General features: G+C 36.1%; 1 protein-coding gene across 2 annotated transcripts in view; it reads left to right on the top strand.

Annotated features, from left to right (window-relative positions):
* rab6ba (RAB6B, member RAS oncogene family a) overlaps window positions 1-6446 on the top strand; it is a 69854-nt gene extending 63408 nt beyond the window's left edge. For both annotated transcript variants that reach the window (XM_030132391.1, XM_030132392.1), the window contains exon 8: window positions 4211-6446. In XM_030132391.1, the coding sequence (XP_029988251.1) occupies window positions 4211-4275 (65 nt within the window). In that variant the 3' untranslated portion in view covers window positions 4276-6446. The remainder of the gene's footprint in view (window positions 1-4210) is intronic.
* The last annotated feature ends 7994 nt before the right edge of the window (window positions 6447-14440 follow it).

The raw sequence follows: 14440 nt of genomic DNA, 5'->3' as shown, positions 1-14440 counted from the left end.
GGCACCTCTGTTGTTATTGCAATGTGGACATTATTGATCACACTGGGAGAAGCCAGAAATAGGCTCAGTACATGTTATATACCATAAAAGTGCTTTATTAACAACGCGCCGGTTATCCTTCATCCTTCTTTATATTGTGCTTACTTAATTCATGGACTGTAAAAGTGGAACGAGCTTGACACAGATTTCAGAACTCCATAGCTCGCATATATTCTCAGTGTGTTCTCTGTTCTCTTTAATTGCCTGTGTGAAATTGGGGACGGGTGGGTCATGCTGATTTATAGCGGGTGTCAAGGCCTGTGGGGGCCGTCTTCTTCTGTCTCCCTGAGAACCATTTCCTACCTCGTCAGTGTGTGTAATCACTGCTGCACGTCCACAGATGGAGAGAAGAGGGTGCTTGACCCAGATCAAGTGCCGGGGTCATCTGTGTTAATGAGAGTCTGAAAAAAAGTCAGACGAGTGTTTATATCTGATCACAAAGACAGAAAGATGTCAAGCACGACTCGCTGCCTTCTCTGTCAAGTTTTACAGTGTCCTGAAAAGTATGTCAGAAGCATAGTTTTGCAAAGTACTTAAAAGTTGAAGGTGTTAAACTGCAGCAAAAATACCCTTGGTAGAATGTGAGATGGAATTATCCCAAAATACAGTTTATTCAAGGTCAGTTTTCATAACATCAGAAGAGCAGTTTGCTATTTCTATGTAATTCTGAGCAGTTTGTGTCAGTTGGAGACATCTCAGTGTTCTTCTAATGTTTAAGACAGTCTTATTGTACGTCACAGCCCGTTACTCAGCTGTCTTTCTGCAGCTCATTCATTTCAGTCCAAATGAAAAGAGTAAATATAAACATGCATGGAACGGAATGAGAGGAGCCACTTTTCCAAGCTTCCATGCTGACTCACAGGGTAGAGCGGTATGTTTACATCTGATGGATGATCAACACTCAGTCATTACAGCTGTCAGTCATGTGTTGAAGCCAGATTCCTGCCTGAGTGCACCTGTGACTACCTGAAGTCTGCACCATGAGGTACATTTTCTACAGCCCAAATATAGAGTTCACAGAGGCAGGCTTGTTTTTCTGTAATTATTGAATTTTTGCGCAGTGGCACTAAAAAATATTATCTACCACTGCAACTTTAGCATGGATTTTGATGATGAAAAGGAGAAAAGAGCTATAAAAGTGCATCTGGTGCATCTGTGAATGAGTTCCACCTGTCTCAATACCTCAAACTGTCACTTGTCTCATAACTGTTTAGTCACTTTAGTTTCAGTCAGGTTGTGTTATAATTTGGTAGTCTGGGGGTAACATATTAAAGATCATCACAGCATTCATCTGGTTGTTGTCAAACTGTTTTCACAAACTAGAAACTTGTTCAGAGGCTTCTCCCATAGGACTCCCTTCAAAGACCCCAAGGCGTGTTTGGATGTAGTTACATCATCTATGGGACTGCATTACAGAGAAATCTGTTGAAGTTAGGAGAGTTAGCTAAACCCTAAACAGTCCCATCTGTTTATATTATAACTCTGTACCTCGAGGACTGAAGACTATTGAATGCACTGTGCACTGCCAACCACCATCCTCTACGCTGCCAGCATCTTTCAGCTCATTGTTCTGGCTTTAATGTGTTTGGCTTTGTTTCACCTGAATCAGTCCAAATGGGAAACATCAAGTGTGATTAATGGCTGCCCTTCACATGGCACCATGTTGACCTGCTAAATAGGAAAAAATCTGAAAGCACGTCATCACTGTGACACTGGTATTTGAAATCCACAATGGGACAATGTTTCCAGCATCACTTACATACAGTACGTGTGTATATAGCATGTTTCAGAAAATCAATGGTGAGGACATGGCTGCTGCTGTTGCACTGCTCCTACATTCACCTGTAGTTTGATCTGAAAGCACCTACAAGCATTTGATGTTGAAAAGGTACATTGCATTCATTCAGTGAAAAATGTCAGTCCAGTGGGAATAATGCTAAACAAACCTGCAAAATCATTCTGATTTTCTGGCAACATCTTATTAACAGTATTTAGCATCGGATTTTCTTGTAACTCAGTGACAGTAACATAAGCCAACATCAATTCTTAGTTCATTACCCCACTAATAACAAAAGAGTATTCCCCATTGAGCTGAAAACATTTTACACTTGTGAAAGGTGTGAAGTGGTTTTAGATTTCCTTGTAGCAGCCAGTCTTCCTTACCAAATCTATGTGAAACAGATCTGTATGAAATAGCACCATCCAGTGGTCATTAAGTGCTACTGCAGTCAGGTCATGCGGGTAGTCCTCAGCACATTCCAGACTGAAATCTGTTCTGTTAACCTCTGCACAGCAAGAGGTGAAACTCCAACGATCTCCAAAAAAGTTAAATGTATAGTAGAGAAAACACCTCACATTCAATGACATTTCCAGTGTTTAGACTTTATCATTTTTGATTTGGTAGTGCCATGTTGCAGAGAAAAATTAATTCATAATGTAAATTTTCTGGACTGTTTTCTGGACTCTTTGTGTTTAGGGATTATTGGAGTGTCTTCACTGAGCCGTTTCCTAGTTATTGCTTTTTTTGTAATAAATCTCTGCCCTGCTTTTCCTGCCCAGTCGTCGCACTTCCAAAATACAGTTTATGACTTTGAAATTAAAATCCAGCTCTGAACCAGTCATTGATCTAATCTGTTACCGTGTCTACCAGTGACATGAAATATTAGGCCACCCCCAAAAAATATGAACATGAAACTGACCGGCAGGCACATAGTATTAACCAGCATCTCCCATCACAGACCCGGTTCAGGTTTAGTGCTTTATGATTCTTTTTTAATTTTAGAGACTTAAAGTGTTTTTCCCTCCACACATCTGTGCCAGAGGTGGCATCTCTTGTTTTTCCATATGTTTAAGTGGTTATCCCAAACTTGTTTCTCCCACCTTGATTTGATGCATGTTGAGTAAAGAATCTCCCTATTTATAAAGATTAATTTATCATAGTCAAATGTTTAATGAAGGTTACTGGTATTCACAGTATCTGTTAGAATAACATTAATACCTTAGGGCCCCTTTACACAGCAAGGAGATCATTGGGTGACCATTGAGTGATCAAAAATTGGCCCAATCTTAATGATCTCCTCAGTCTCGAAAAAGCCGTTTCTGTGTAAATGTTTGGGAGATCCTTGTGCACTCGTTGTGCCTTTGGCCCCCTACTTTAAACTGTCTGGTCATTGGAATCAGGCGGGGGGGTCATCAAGATAGTCGTACCCATTCCTTGATTAATCTCTCAACCATCTCTACCTGGAAAAATTTGGCATTCATTTAAAGATTGTTGAGAGATCATTGGGAGAGCGATTAGATCATTGAGGGCTCCTTGAGCATTCGTTGAGATTGCTTCCCTTGAGTTAGTGCTAGCTTTGCAAGTTTCTTGAACAAATGTTTACATTACGGTCACGTTTAATAAAAAATCAAATAAAAAAAAAGGTGGTGAAGGCCAAAATCTAACACAAGGGACCGGAAAAGAAAAAAATATTCATATGAATGTCATCAGAGTCATAGCAGTTAGCTTGAATGTTAGCGTTAGTCCTTCACACTTGGAGGCCAATTCTGCTTCCAAAAAGCAACTGTAAAACCCGGACACAAAACCCTAAAATAGGCAAATAAAGAGTCATGAAAGATTCATATAATTTGGCAAAATCAAAGATGGAAATGAATGTTCTTAAGATACCTAACTGTCATCATGACATCAGTGGGTGATGACATGATGGATACGTGTACTTCTTTTATCCTCTTTTCTTTATATGTGAACAAAACTTGTTTTCTAACTCAAAGGTTCTGTGACTTGATGAAGTAAATAAGTAAATTTTATTTATAGAGCACTTTTCACAGACAGAGACAAAGTGCTTTACAGTGCAAAATACAGTTAAAATACAGTTAAAATACCATTTAAAGATACAACAAAATACAATTGAAATACAATTAAAATATGATAAATACATAAAGTGCAATTGGCTGTAACAGCCTTGAGTCAGTTAGGAATTAAAATGCCTCCTTTGATACTTGATACCAATCAGTTGTGAGTCTTTCTGCCTTTTTTTTTAGTTTAATATTTGTGCATTTCTTAATTGTTAATTTCATTTCTTTATAGCAGACATTTAGAGAAGTTGGAAGTTTATCAGTGTGTCTGTGAACGTACTCAGTGTCTCTCCACTTCCTTAACCTTTTTCTACAGTGATTGACATTAAGTTGGACAAACCGCAGGAGCCCCAGACCACCGAAGGAGGCTGCTCCTGTTAATACCCAGCACCATCTTGGACAACGTCATTTACACCACATGCTTGTTATGTTGCTTTCTATTGGTTAACCTGCAGTTGACTTTGCACGTTGGAATCTGGCCTCCTCACCTGACTTTTGGTCGTGGTTGGAACTAGCAATATGTGAATTTGGTTATAAAGTAGTGTAGCCTACTTTGTTAATGAAACTGCCAAAAAGTCTTATAACATGCAAAAAAAAAAAAAAAAAAAACAGAAAAAAACGGACAAAGATGTGAAAAAGATCCCCAAGTTGCATATGTGTATACAATTTTTTTAAGTAGAAAGGAAAGTTCCCCATTTTGTTTTTGTATTTTTGTATATTCAGGGAATATCTCTGGAAAGGTTGTTTTTTTAAAACGACAAAGCTCGGTGTTTGAAAGCTTGTAAGGATGGTCTGAGACGTACTTGCATGGATCCCACTGTCGTTATGGACAAAGACAGATGAAGTAGCCCCTCAAAAACTCTACCAGTCCTTACCATTAACCTTTACAGGGCCATTTTCACCACACTAACAGTTTTACCTAAAGCATAAACCTGGCCAGTCACAGCAGTCCTTCCCATAATCCTGGTGGGATCCATCGTTTTTGCATTTTCCAGGACAAAACTGAACAGTAACATCTTGAGTATCTAATGCATGCCTAGTTTTTGAGCATAGGTACTGTCTTATCGGTGTACACGAGTTTGAATATGTAAATGGTAATATTACACCAGTGACTTAATGCACTCTGATGATGACTTGTCTAAGTCTTTTTTTTGGATTTGTATACTTGACTTTCTGTCGTGTGTGTAAATGTGTGCTTTCTGTATAAGCGATGTTAGAATGCAGTTCTTAGAGGGCCACTGCCAAGTCCAGTCATTCGTGCCACATTACAGACACACTTTTAGGTCCCCCCCCCACCCCTCCACCCCCTTGCCTTTTCCATCTGTATCACATCTGCTGTTGCATTGTGGGATATCTTGGTGGTTGTGATATATCAGAGCCCTTGCCTTGTTTCACTGGGGTCATTTCAGTCCCCTAGGAGGTGAACGGTAAACTGTCCAACACTGTAATCATTGACACTGCTGGTGTTTTCACCAATCCTGACAGACTGAGACTAATTTGCACAAGTCGACCTTTCAGGTTAATATGAAGTTGTAATTGAAGCTTCGTTATAAATGTCACATATTTCAAAACCTGATTGATGAACAGAAATGTCATGTAATGTGTCCCCACTGAGAAGAACTTTTGCTGCTTTTGTGTTTAAACTGACTACTGACTTGTATTATGCAATGTGACTTAATTTCCTTTTTTTGTTTGTTTGTTTGTTTTTTTAGAGCCAAGTATCATAACCATGTACTGCTGGTTAAGTCAGCCACTGTTGAAGGTTCAATATGCAAGTTTCACATGTGTTTGTGCCTGCACGAAGTTTGTGTTGAAGTCAATTTTGTTGCGAGAACTGGTCAGTTTTTGATGTAAGATAACTCCGTTTATAATCTAATAACTGCCTCTTTTGCCTACATTACAGATCACTTCTGTTAGGACCCAAAAAGTTGGGTGTTTCAAGAATGAAGTCTTAATATTTCAAGAAAAAAATGAGAATGTTACTAGTGCACAGTGTTTGTATTTTAAGAAAAAAAACTATAACTAAACTAATATTTGGAAAAAACAGTCATAATTATGTGATTATGAGTTTATAATATAACAAGAAACAGATAATTAGTTGAGCATTACATTATTTGATGCTGAATGATTTTTTGATTTCTATTAAAAATTCATACAGATAAAAATACACAGTTATTGAAATATTGTGACTATTATTTTATTATGACTGTCCCTGTTTTGTCGTAACATAATGACTTTATTCTTGTAATGTGTTAACTTTTTCTTGAATTATTACAACATTATTCTGAATGTCACATTTTCCATTAGAGTGAACAAATGAGCAGCGAACAGTTGAAGATTATAACACAAACACACACAAATCTTCCATATTGAACCTTTAGGAAACACTACTTTGATTTATCTTTGAATTGAAACCTTACTGCACTTTTTACAAACATGTTTTAGAATTAGAGTGATGATGTTAAGTCTTTAAAAAAAAAAAAAAAAAAGAACAAATGTGTTAAATAATCTTTATCTCTAGAATGTTTGGAGAACTGTGTCCTAGAGTAGAGTTGAACATTTATGAGTCGTTCACACATGTCCAAAAAGGGGAGCACTCTTGTGAAAACTAGTGAATCTTTCTAACCCACATAATGAGCCAAATAATAATAATATTAAGAGACAGAGTTGGATCCAGAATGACGGGAGACCTGGGCCGTAACACACTTTTTGGTGGGTTTAGAGACGACAAAGACAGGTTGCATTCGACTCCACTGGTTAATAATATAGATGTGAATATGTAGCAGGAATCAGATGAATCCTTCACAGACAAACTGTAAACCAAGTGTCAAAATGTCCCAGTGGGTAAACGATAGTGGATCAGCTTCATTATTCTCGCTTCCTTTTGTGTGATGAGTATTTATTAAACAAGAATGTACCGCTCTCCAGCCTTGTAAAGGGAGCTCTTCTCAAGAACTGACCTGCATATTTATTTTAAACTGACGACCAACTCGATCGATCAGTCACTTCTGTATTTATTCCCCACAAACGTGGAAGTAGAGTCCGCCTCCATTTCTAAAACACTCATTTTAACATTCCTGGGAAATGGACCAAGTGATGCAACAACATGTCTTTGTGTGTTTCTGGTGTGTATTTGAGGACGGAGGCTGAGGGTGTGTTTGTCCCGTCACAGCTCTGAGCAGCAGACCCGGTCAGTCCAGACCCGGTTCTCCATCCACTGTACAGAGATCAGCATGTCTCTCCAAATGATTAATAAAGATGTCTTATTACCAAAGTCACACATTCCTCTTTTTATTTCCACTAATGGATATGTCCGAGGCTTCATCCTGGTCAGTATTAAAACTTAACACGACAAGTTAATTGTGTTTCATTCAGATATTTTTATGTTAAAAAGACTAACCTATTATATGGGTGGGTGGGGTTTAATGTTCCTGGTATATTTTACCCAGAATTCATGGTATCATTTTGTAAAACCAGGAATTCTGTCTGTCCAAGATATTTGTCCAACCATAGTCTATTCATCCAATTCTTTTCAAATTTGACACACATTTTTCTTTAGCACTAGGAGAGGAGTAGTGTGCAGTTTAATGTTTGAATTTCAGTTTTGAGATTTTTTTTTTTTTTTTTTTTTTTTTTTACACATTTTTGAAAATTTGAATTTTGAAATTTGACCAACTGATTTCTCCAAGACTATTCCCCGATTCCCCCGCAGACAAAATTAGGACTTGGGCAGAATAATGTTTGTCTTGGTTTGACTGAACTACCCAAGAACAACAGTTATTTATTTGAATCTAGTTTACAGTTATCTTTAAAATTCAACATTAAACCCTGACTAGTCCATAGCCCATTAACTAATATGAGTTTAATATCTTCACTTTACAAATTCATCCTGTGGCACAGATTGGCCAGTTTTGGCCCATGGGCCGCATGTTTAATTCCCAGAAACAAACATTCCTTTGCAGTAAAACCCATTTTCTTATTGATCAGAATTTCACATTTTCACCCAAGACAATCAGCATTTTTGACTTAATTTTTCTTTATTAGTTACTCAAACTTGGTCAAGTTTCACCACTTTTATTCTGGAGACGTTTTACTGTAGGTGAGTATAATGAGAAATGTTGAGCCATATTTATCAACTATCATCACATGACCTTTCACATACTAATAACATGACAATACAACAGGTTTAAGTGTAAGGTTTGGGTACTTGTATACTTTTATTAAGTTTTAGTTACTGCTAATTATATATAATCTAAACAACTACAGAAACTCATATTGGAGAAAAAAAAAAGTATTCCATAGGACATAGTATTTGGCATGTTTCTTCTTATTCTTCTTCCACATAAATTCCACTGGTTTATGAGAAAAACACTTCTAGAATTTAAGTAAAAATTGACCAAATTGAGTCACTACTAAAGAAAAACAAAGTCAAAGTTTTACTTGGCTGTAGTTTTGTATGATACAGTCTTGGGTCAAAATGTACAATTCTATGAATTAAAGAGAAATCGGATATTTACCAAAAGGAATGTTTGTATCTGAGCCACCCTATCTACACTAAAACATGATTTGTACATTAGAGCACATTCACCTTTTATTCGTCTTTTTTAAAAATGTACGTAAACTTCTATATATGTAATAACACTTTACTTCATTTATTTATTATGTATCTTGAAAACATTAATTAGCGATTTTCCGATTTTTTCAATTTGACTTATCAAAATATACAAGATTTAGCACATTTTATCTCTGAAGCAGGTCATTTAAAAAAAAAAAAAAAAAAAAGAATTAAACTAGTGTCTCTGCTCCCACTCCTTTGAGAAAACCTTTATGAGTAATCATAGCATTTTCCCATTCATGTCTATTGAGAAATGATCAAATCCACCCCTTCTGGGATTATTTTATCATACTTTAACTTACTTTTTTGGTAGAAATTTACAGATTTCACTGTACTCAGTTGGGATTTTATCATCTAGTTGCTCCATGGGAAACTCTGACAAACTATTTATTAGAATGTCATGACTTGAACCTTATGTCTACAACATAATGTAGGTTACAGATAATGAAGAAATGGTTGGTTTGTATTTGTTCATGTTGCATGATTCTCAGGTTGACGGATATTCCCAGATGACAACAATGCCTGGTGTGAGTGAGAAACTTTATTGGTGCTCAGTCACAGTAGAGAACTACAATTTTAGTCGTTTAATTGGAAAGAAACACAGAAAACTGAATATATTTGTGTTCTCTTATTACTAAAAACACTCTCTGGGTCACACACACTAACTGAGGAATGCACTACTGCCTGATGTAAGTGTGTGTGTGGTGTAGAAACTGTCTTACACCATGTTTCTGTTGCAAAAACGTCCTGGTCTGATTGTGAGTGTCATCAGTCTGCCCACAAACATGCAGCTGTGGAATGAGGCGACGTTAACTCAGATCTCCATGAACTGCTCTGCTGTGTTTGTTCTGTGTCTTTATACCTATACTCAGAACATTTCAGAAGGACGCCTCACACATGAATGACACTGCACTATTTGATTGTTGTACTTTGTGTAGTTTTGAGTTTTTAACACAAAGACCCAAACATCTACTGATCTAAACTGTTTAATACCTGTTGATCCACTAATCCTATCAATACATGTAAATAATGGGTGTAAAATACAGTTTGTCGTCTTTTCATGGTCATCAGATATGACCCATTTGGACGTTCAGAGGCTCCGTAGTGAACATGGAAACACCGTCATCTTCTACAACATTGATTCACCAGTAAAACCCATGGAGTTCGATCAATGACAGTGAATGGGCATGCTTGGTTTATGTTCAGTTAATTGTATATTTTGTTGTAAAAATCGCTTTTTCTTCAGCTTCCTGATCTTTAATGAACATCGACACGATCAGTGAATTAAATATAAGAAAATACATGATTTTAACTGTAAAAATATAATTTACAGAGGATAATATTATATTGAATGGTGATAAATTGCTTAAGAAAGGTTAGAAATAGAGACAAATTCATTTAGGAACTAATTTGGGAAGTAGCACTGGGTCTTTTTGGGTTAATACAGAAGTTTCAATAAAATATCAAAGTGTGAAAACATCATAAAATTTAAGAAGCTGTATTAAAACCTTATTTTCCGTAGATATAATAACAATGAATGGGAGTACACCAGTTATAGTTACTGATGGTATGTTATAATTTGCTCTTTTTTTTTTTTTGTATTTTAATAACTGACCTGTTCTTTGTTCTGGGCTGTATGTGTACATGTACATCAGCTGATCAGGACAATATAAGCTCCATTTTATATATAAATTGTTGTTAAAGAGCCACAATGAAATAGTTGTACATTCTGTGATGTTTTTCCCCCCTTTTTTTGTTATTACCTTCAGTAATTTGGAGTGTTCTGTTTAATTTTTTAATTTATTTTTGCCTTTTGTCCACCATTATATTTTATTCCTACTTATGTTCAAAATAAAGTTTGTTATTATCATTATCATTAGTTGTATCAGTAATGGAGTAAAGGATCAGAGCAGTTGTCCCAGCTCTGCCTCCCTGTGCTGGGAGTGTTTCCTGTTCTTTCCCACACTAATCCTGCTGATTCGCACCACCAGGGCCACATTTAAAGTCAATAAACTTGTTGCGAAACTGAAACTGACAGCGAGGTACCAGACCTTGCCTGTTTTCACAACCGTGTTTGTGTTTGTTTGTTCTCTGCAGGGTTTCTGCTGTGGTCTATGCTGCAGCTGTGACGGCCAACGCTGATGCTGACACTTCTTTTAAGACTTGGACACAGCTCTGTTTTTGGCATCATGGTGGAGACGATGACCAGCAGTTAAAGAACTATTTAGATCCTTGACTTAAGTACTAATACCACACAGTAAAAATACTCTAGTGTAAGTAAAAGTTCTGCATTCACACCTTTAAAGTAAAAATGAACTTGAACAATAAAAAGTGAAAGTCATTGTGCTGTTAAATAGTTCTTTGTCAGCGCTTATTATAATGTATAATGATCATTTTTGGATTTATTTTTTCTGGTTTATTGGTGTATTTGTCACATTTTACATCTGTAATTGTTCTAAGATCAGTTTATTGAATTTGTCATTTCACCTCTAAATGAATGTAAATTGCTTCATGTAATACCCATGGCCCAACTTCTGTATTTAACCCATAAAGACCCAAACATCCATCACCAACCAAAAGCATCTACTGATCTGAACCATACCTGTTGATCCACTAATCCTATCGATACATGTAAATAATTGGTGTAAAATGCAGTTTGTCATCTTTTCATGGTCATCAGATATGACCCATTTGGACGTTCAGAGGCTCTGTAGTGAACATGGAAACACCGTCATCTTCAACAACATTGATTCACCAGTAAAACTCATGGAGTTGGATCAGTGACAGTGGATGGACATGCTTGGTTTATGTTCAGTTAATGATAGATTTTACCGAAAAGGTCACTTTTCGGCAGATTTCTCTCTTTCTGGTATAATAACCTTCAATTTTAATCTGAGTTTTCATGAACACCTACACAGTGGTGTAGTCCAGGGTATACGGCGGTATACCCACTTATTTTTCAGTCATCATTGCGTAAACCCACTTCTAAATCCCCCCTGATTTACACCATTCAGAAGGATCTGAGCCAAATTACCCATGTTTTCCCCCTGGGATGGTGAAGCCATGACCCGCCCTACTCTGCCTTTAATTGGCTAGTACTCGGCACCTTCACTGATTAGATTGATTAACTTTAGGCATGAGGACTGATGAGCCAATCAGAGGCAGAGTAGGGCGGGTCTTGCTGCAGAAACTGTTGCTAACGAGCGCTGTCCAACTCTGGAACCTGATTGGACATCTCAGGTGTCAATTTCACCCCAGTTGATTGACAGGTCACTGTGCATCTCTTTGAAAGATTCGCGAATACTGGAAATGTAAACGAGAAAGGCAGAATAAACGTCTTTCAGATGAGTGACACATATTGAGAGAACCTACTTTCATGGAATACATAATTCTGAGGTAAGTTTTAAAGTGGTTTCCCAATGAGTCACTGTTTTAAACTACTGTCCATATGACTGCACATTTAGAGAAGAAGAGAGTTTGTCCAAGTGGTTAAACTGTGTGAGCAGGCTAACGTTCTGAAAGGCTAACATTTTGAAGGGCTAACGTTTTGAAAGGCTAATGTTTTTAAAGGCTAACATTATGAAAGGCTAACATTATGAAAGGCTAACGTTATCCTGTGTTTGCCTCATGTTGAATACATTTACATTCATGCAGCTGCTTGTGTGACTAGTAATACCTACAAACTGCTCCTGATCAAGACATTATATTTATTTAATAGTGAGCAAATACTACAGACAGATTTTTGAGTATACTAGTGTAGTCTTACATGTCACTGTTTGTAAAACAGTGCGTTTTTCTGGACTTAAAAAAAAAAAGAAGTCAAAAATTGAGAGTACACCCACTTCTCCAGGGACCACTACACCACTGCATCTACATAAGTTAACTAAATACAGGAAAATACCAGATTTATACTGATAAAATGCAAAATTCAGAGGATAATATTATAACAAATGGTGATAAATCACTTAAGAAAGGTTAGAACTGACACAAAAGTACCACTTTATGGGTTAATAACCTTTCTTATTTTATTTAGCCATCAATCCAAATACCTAAAATATTTACTTGTCTGGTTTTGACCAAGAAGAACTCAAAGTTCGGCATTTAAGAAGACTGTGTCCATAAAATTTGAGCATTTTTATGTGAAAACGATGAATTCACCACAAAATGATGAAGGATTATGTTGTTTTGCCATTGGTATACACATTAATTAATTTAGATATTAATTAATTAGTCAACTAATCAACTAATTTCTGGTCAGTCCGACAGAATTTTTTGTCCAGTGCGTTAGAAATATCAGATGATTTACTTCAGTAGAAGTAAACATCACACTATTCCAGGGGACAGTAACCTTCAGCTTAAACAACCATTTTGACACAAAAGAGAGAAGAATTAGGTATCTTTAACCCCCTCTGTCTTTTACCTGACGGTGGATACTCTCTAGTCAATTATTTAGGATTATTTGGTACTTTGCAATGTTTGGTGTATTTATGAAATTATTCAACTAATAAGATTTTTGGCAAACACTAGATATGTTAGCTTAAAAAAAGCAGACCGTGAACAAGTGCAAATTGCATTTTTAAAAAAAGCCCTTAATGTAGTGTATGACATGCATTTTGGTTAATAAAATGTCACATTTTTACAGATGGACAATGGGTAAATGGTTTTAGACCTACAACAATGACTGATAAATGTTAAAATGTTCAAAAATAATTGTCATTCATTTTCAAAAGTTGCTAATATTTGTAACAAATCCACATCTGAGTCTGGAGCAGTGGGTTCCATCCTCCTCCACTGTACAGTCAGGATGTTTAATCAGTGTGGAGTGTTGCTGTTCTGTGAGAACAGACGGTATCTATAAAAACTCAACTTTTATGGGCTCTAATATCTCTGAGGAAATCTGAATTAGACCAGTCCATTTACTGAACTGATGCTGCCTTTGTTAAATCTGTCCAATATAAGTGTAGATACTGATCCTACTGTGGTCTGTTTGTGCAGTTACATCTGTGTAGTTGCTCTTTTTCAACTGTTCTTTCATTTATTGTATATATTTTTTATGTCTTATGATGGTTTTATTTTTTCTTCTCTGTAATTACACAGAAATATCATAGAATATCAGCTACTTTTTGTGCCATCTAAATGATAAAATAGAAAATTGTAACATTAGTTCAGAAGGACAGGCATCTTTTTAGGTTTATGAATGCCATAATGTTGAAATAAACATTTTATCTTTCAGTTCATCACAAACATTCAACATCTGCACATTTGGAGGTAGGCCTATTTGATTTTCACTGAGCAGGAAGTTGCTGAGAAAAATATTTAATCTTAAAAACATAATCTGAAAAGTCAAACTTTCAGATAAATGTAAGTTAATAAGTGGGTCAATGCAGTATATAATTGAGGGACTTTTTGAGTTACCTTTACGGGGTAACATAGTTGACAGGTGTAGTTGACATTTTTGCTGTTTTCAGGCCTACAATTAACATAACCATTACACCACATGGCATTTTTACTGAAAGATTCTTCTAAATAGCATATATACAACTGAGTAAAATTGAAATTGAAAGTTATTCATAGAGATATTGTAGTAACACTGTTGACATAAGAGTGCGATAAATACACACTTGACTCACACACTACTTTATATTAAATAATTAAGAAATAGGAGAAAGAACATGCCTTGGAGTCTTGGCAGTGTTTTCTTCAGGAGGAAATGACATCATGTGGAGCAGATCATGTGATTAGATGTTTTTGTAATGGGTAACTTAGTTGAAAGTGATTTCTCGGACACTGATACAATTTGTTATTTTCCATATAAAATTTAATGCATTACCAAAAAAGAAATATCTGTCATGATTTTCTCAACTTAATAATAAAAAGAACACAATCAAAACAATTTTTGAAGAAGCTCATTTTATTATTGTTTAGCTCATT

This window comes from Sphaeramia orbicularis, chromosome 4, assembly GCF_902148855.1.
Source record: "Sphaeramia orbicularis chromosome 4, fSphaOr1.1, whole genome shotgun sequence".
Lineage (NCBI taxonomy): Eukaryota > Metazoa > Chordata > Actinopteri > Kurtiformes > Apogonidae > Sphaeramia > Sphaeramia orbicularis.
Note: the sequence above shows the minus strand (reverse complement) of the source record. Positions and strands in the feature narration are given on the sequence as shown.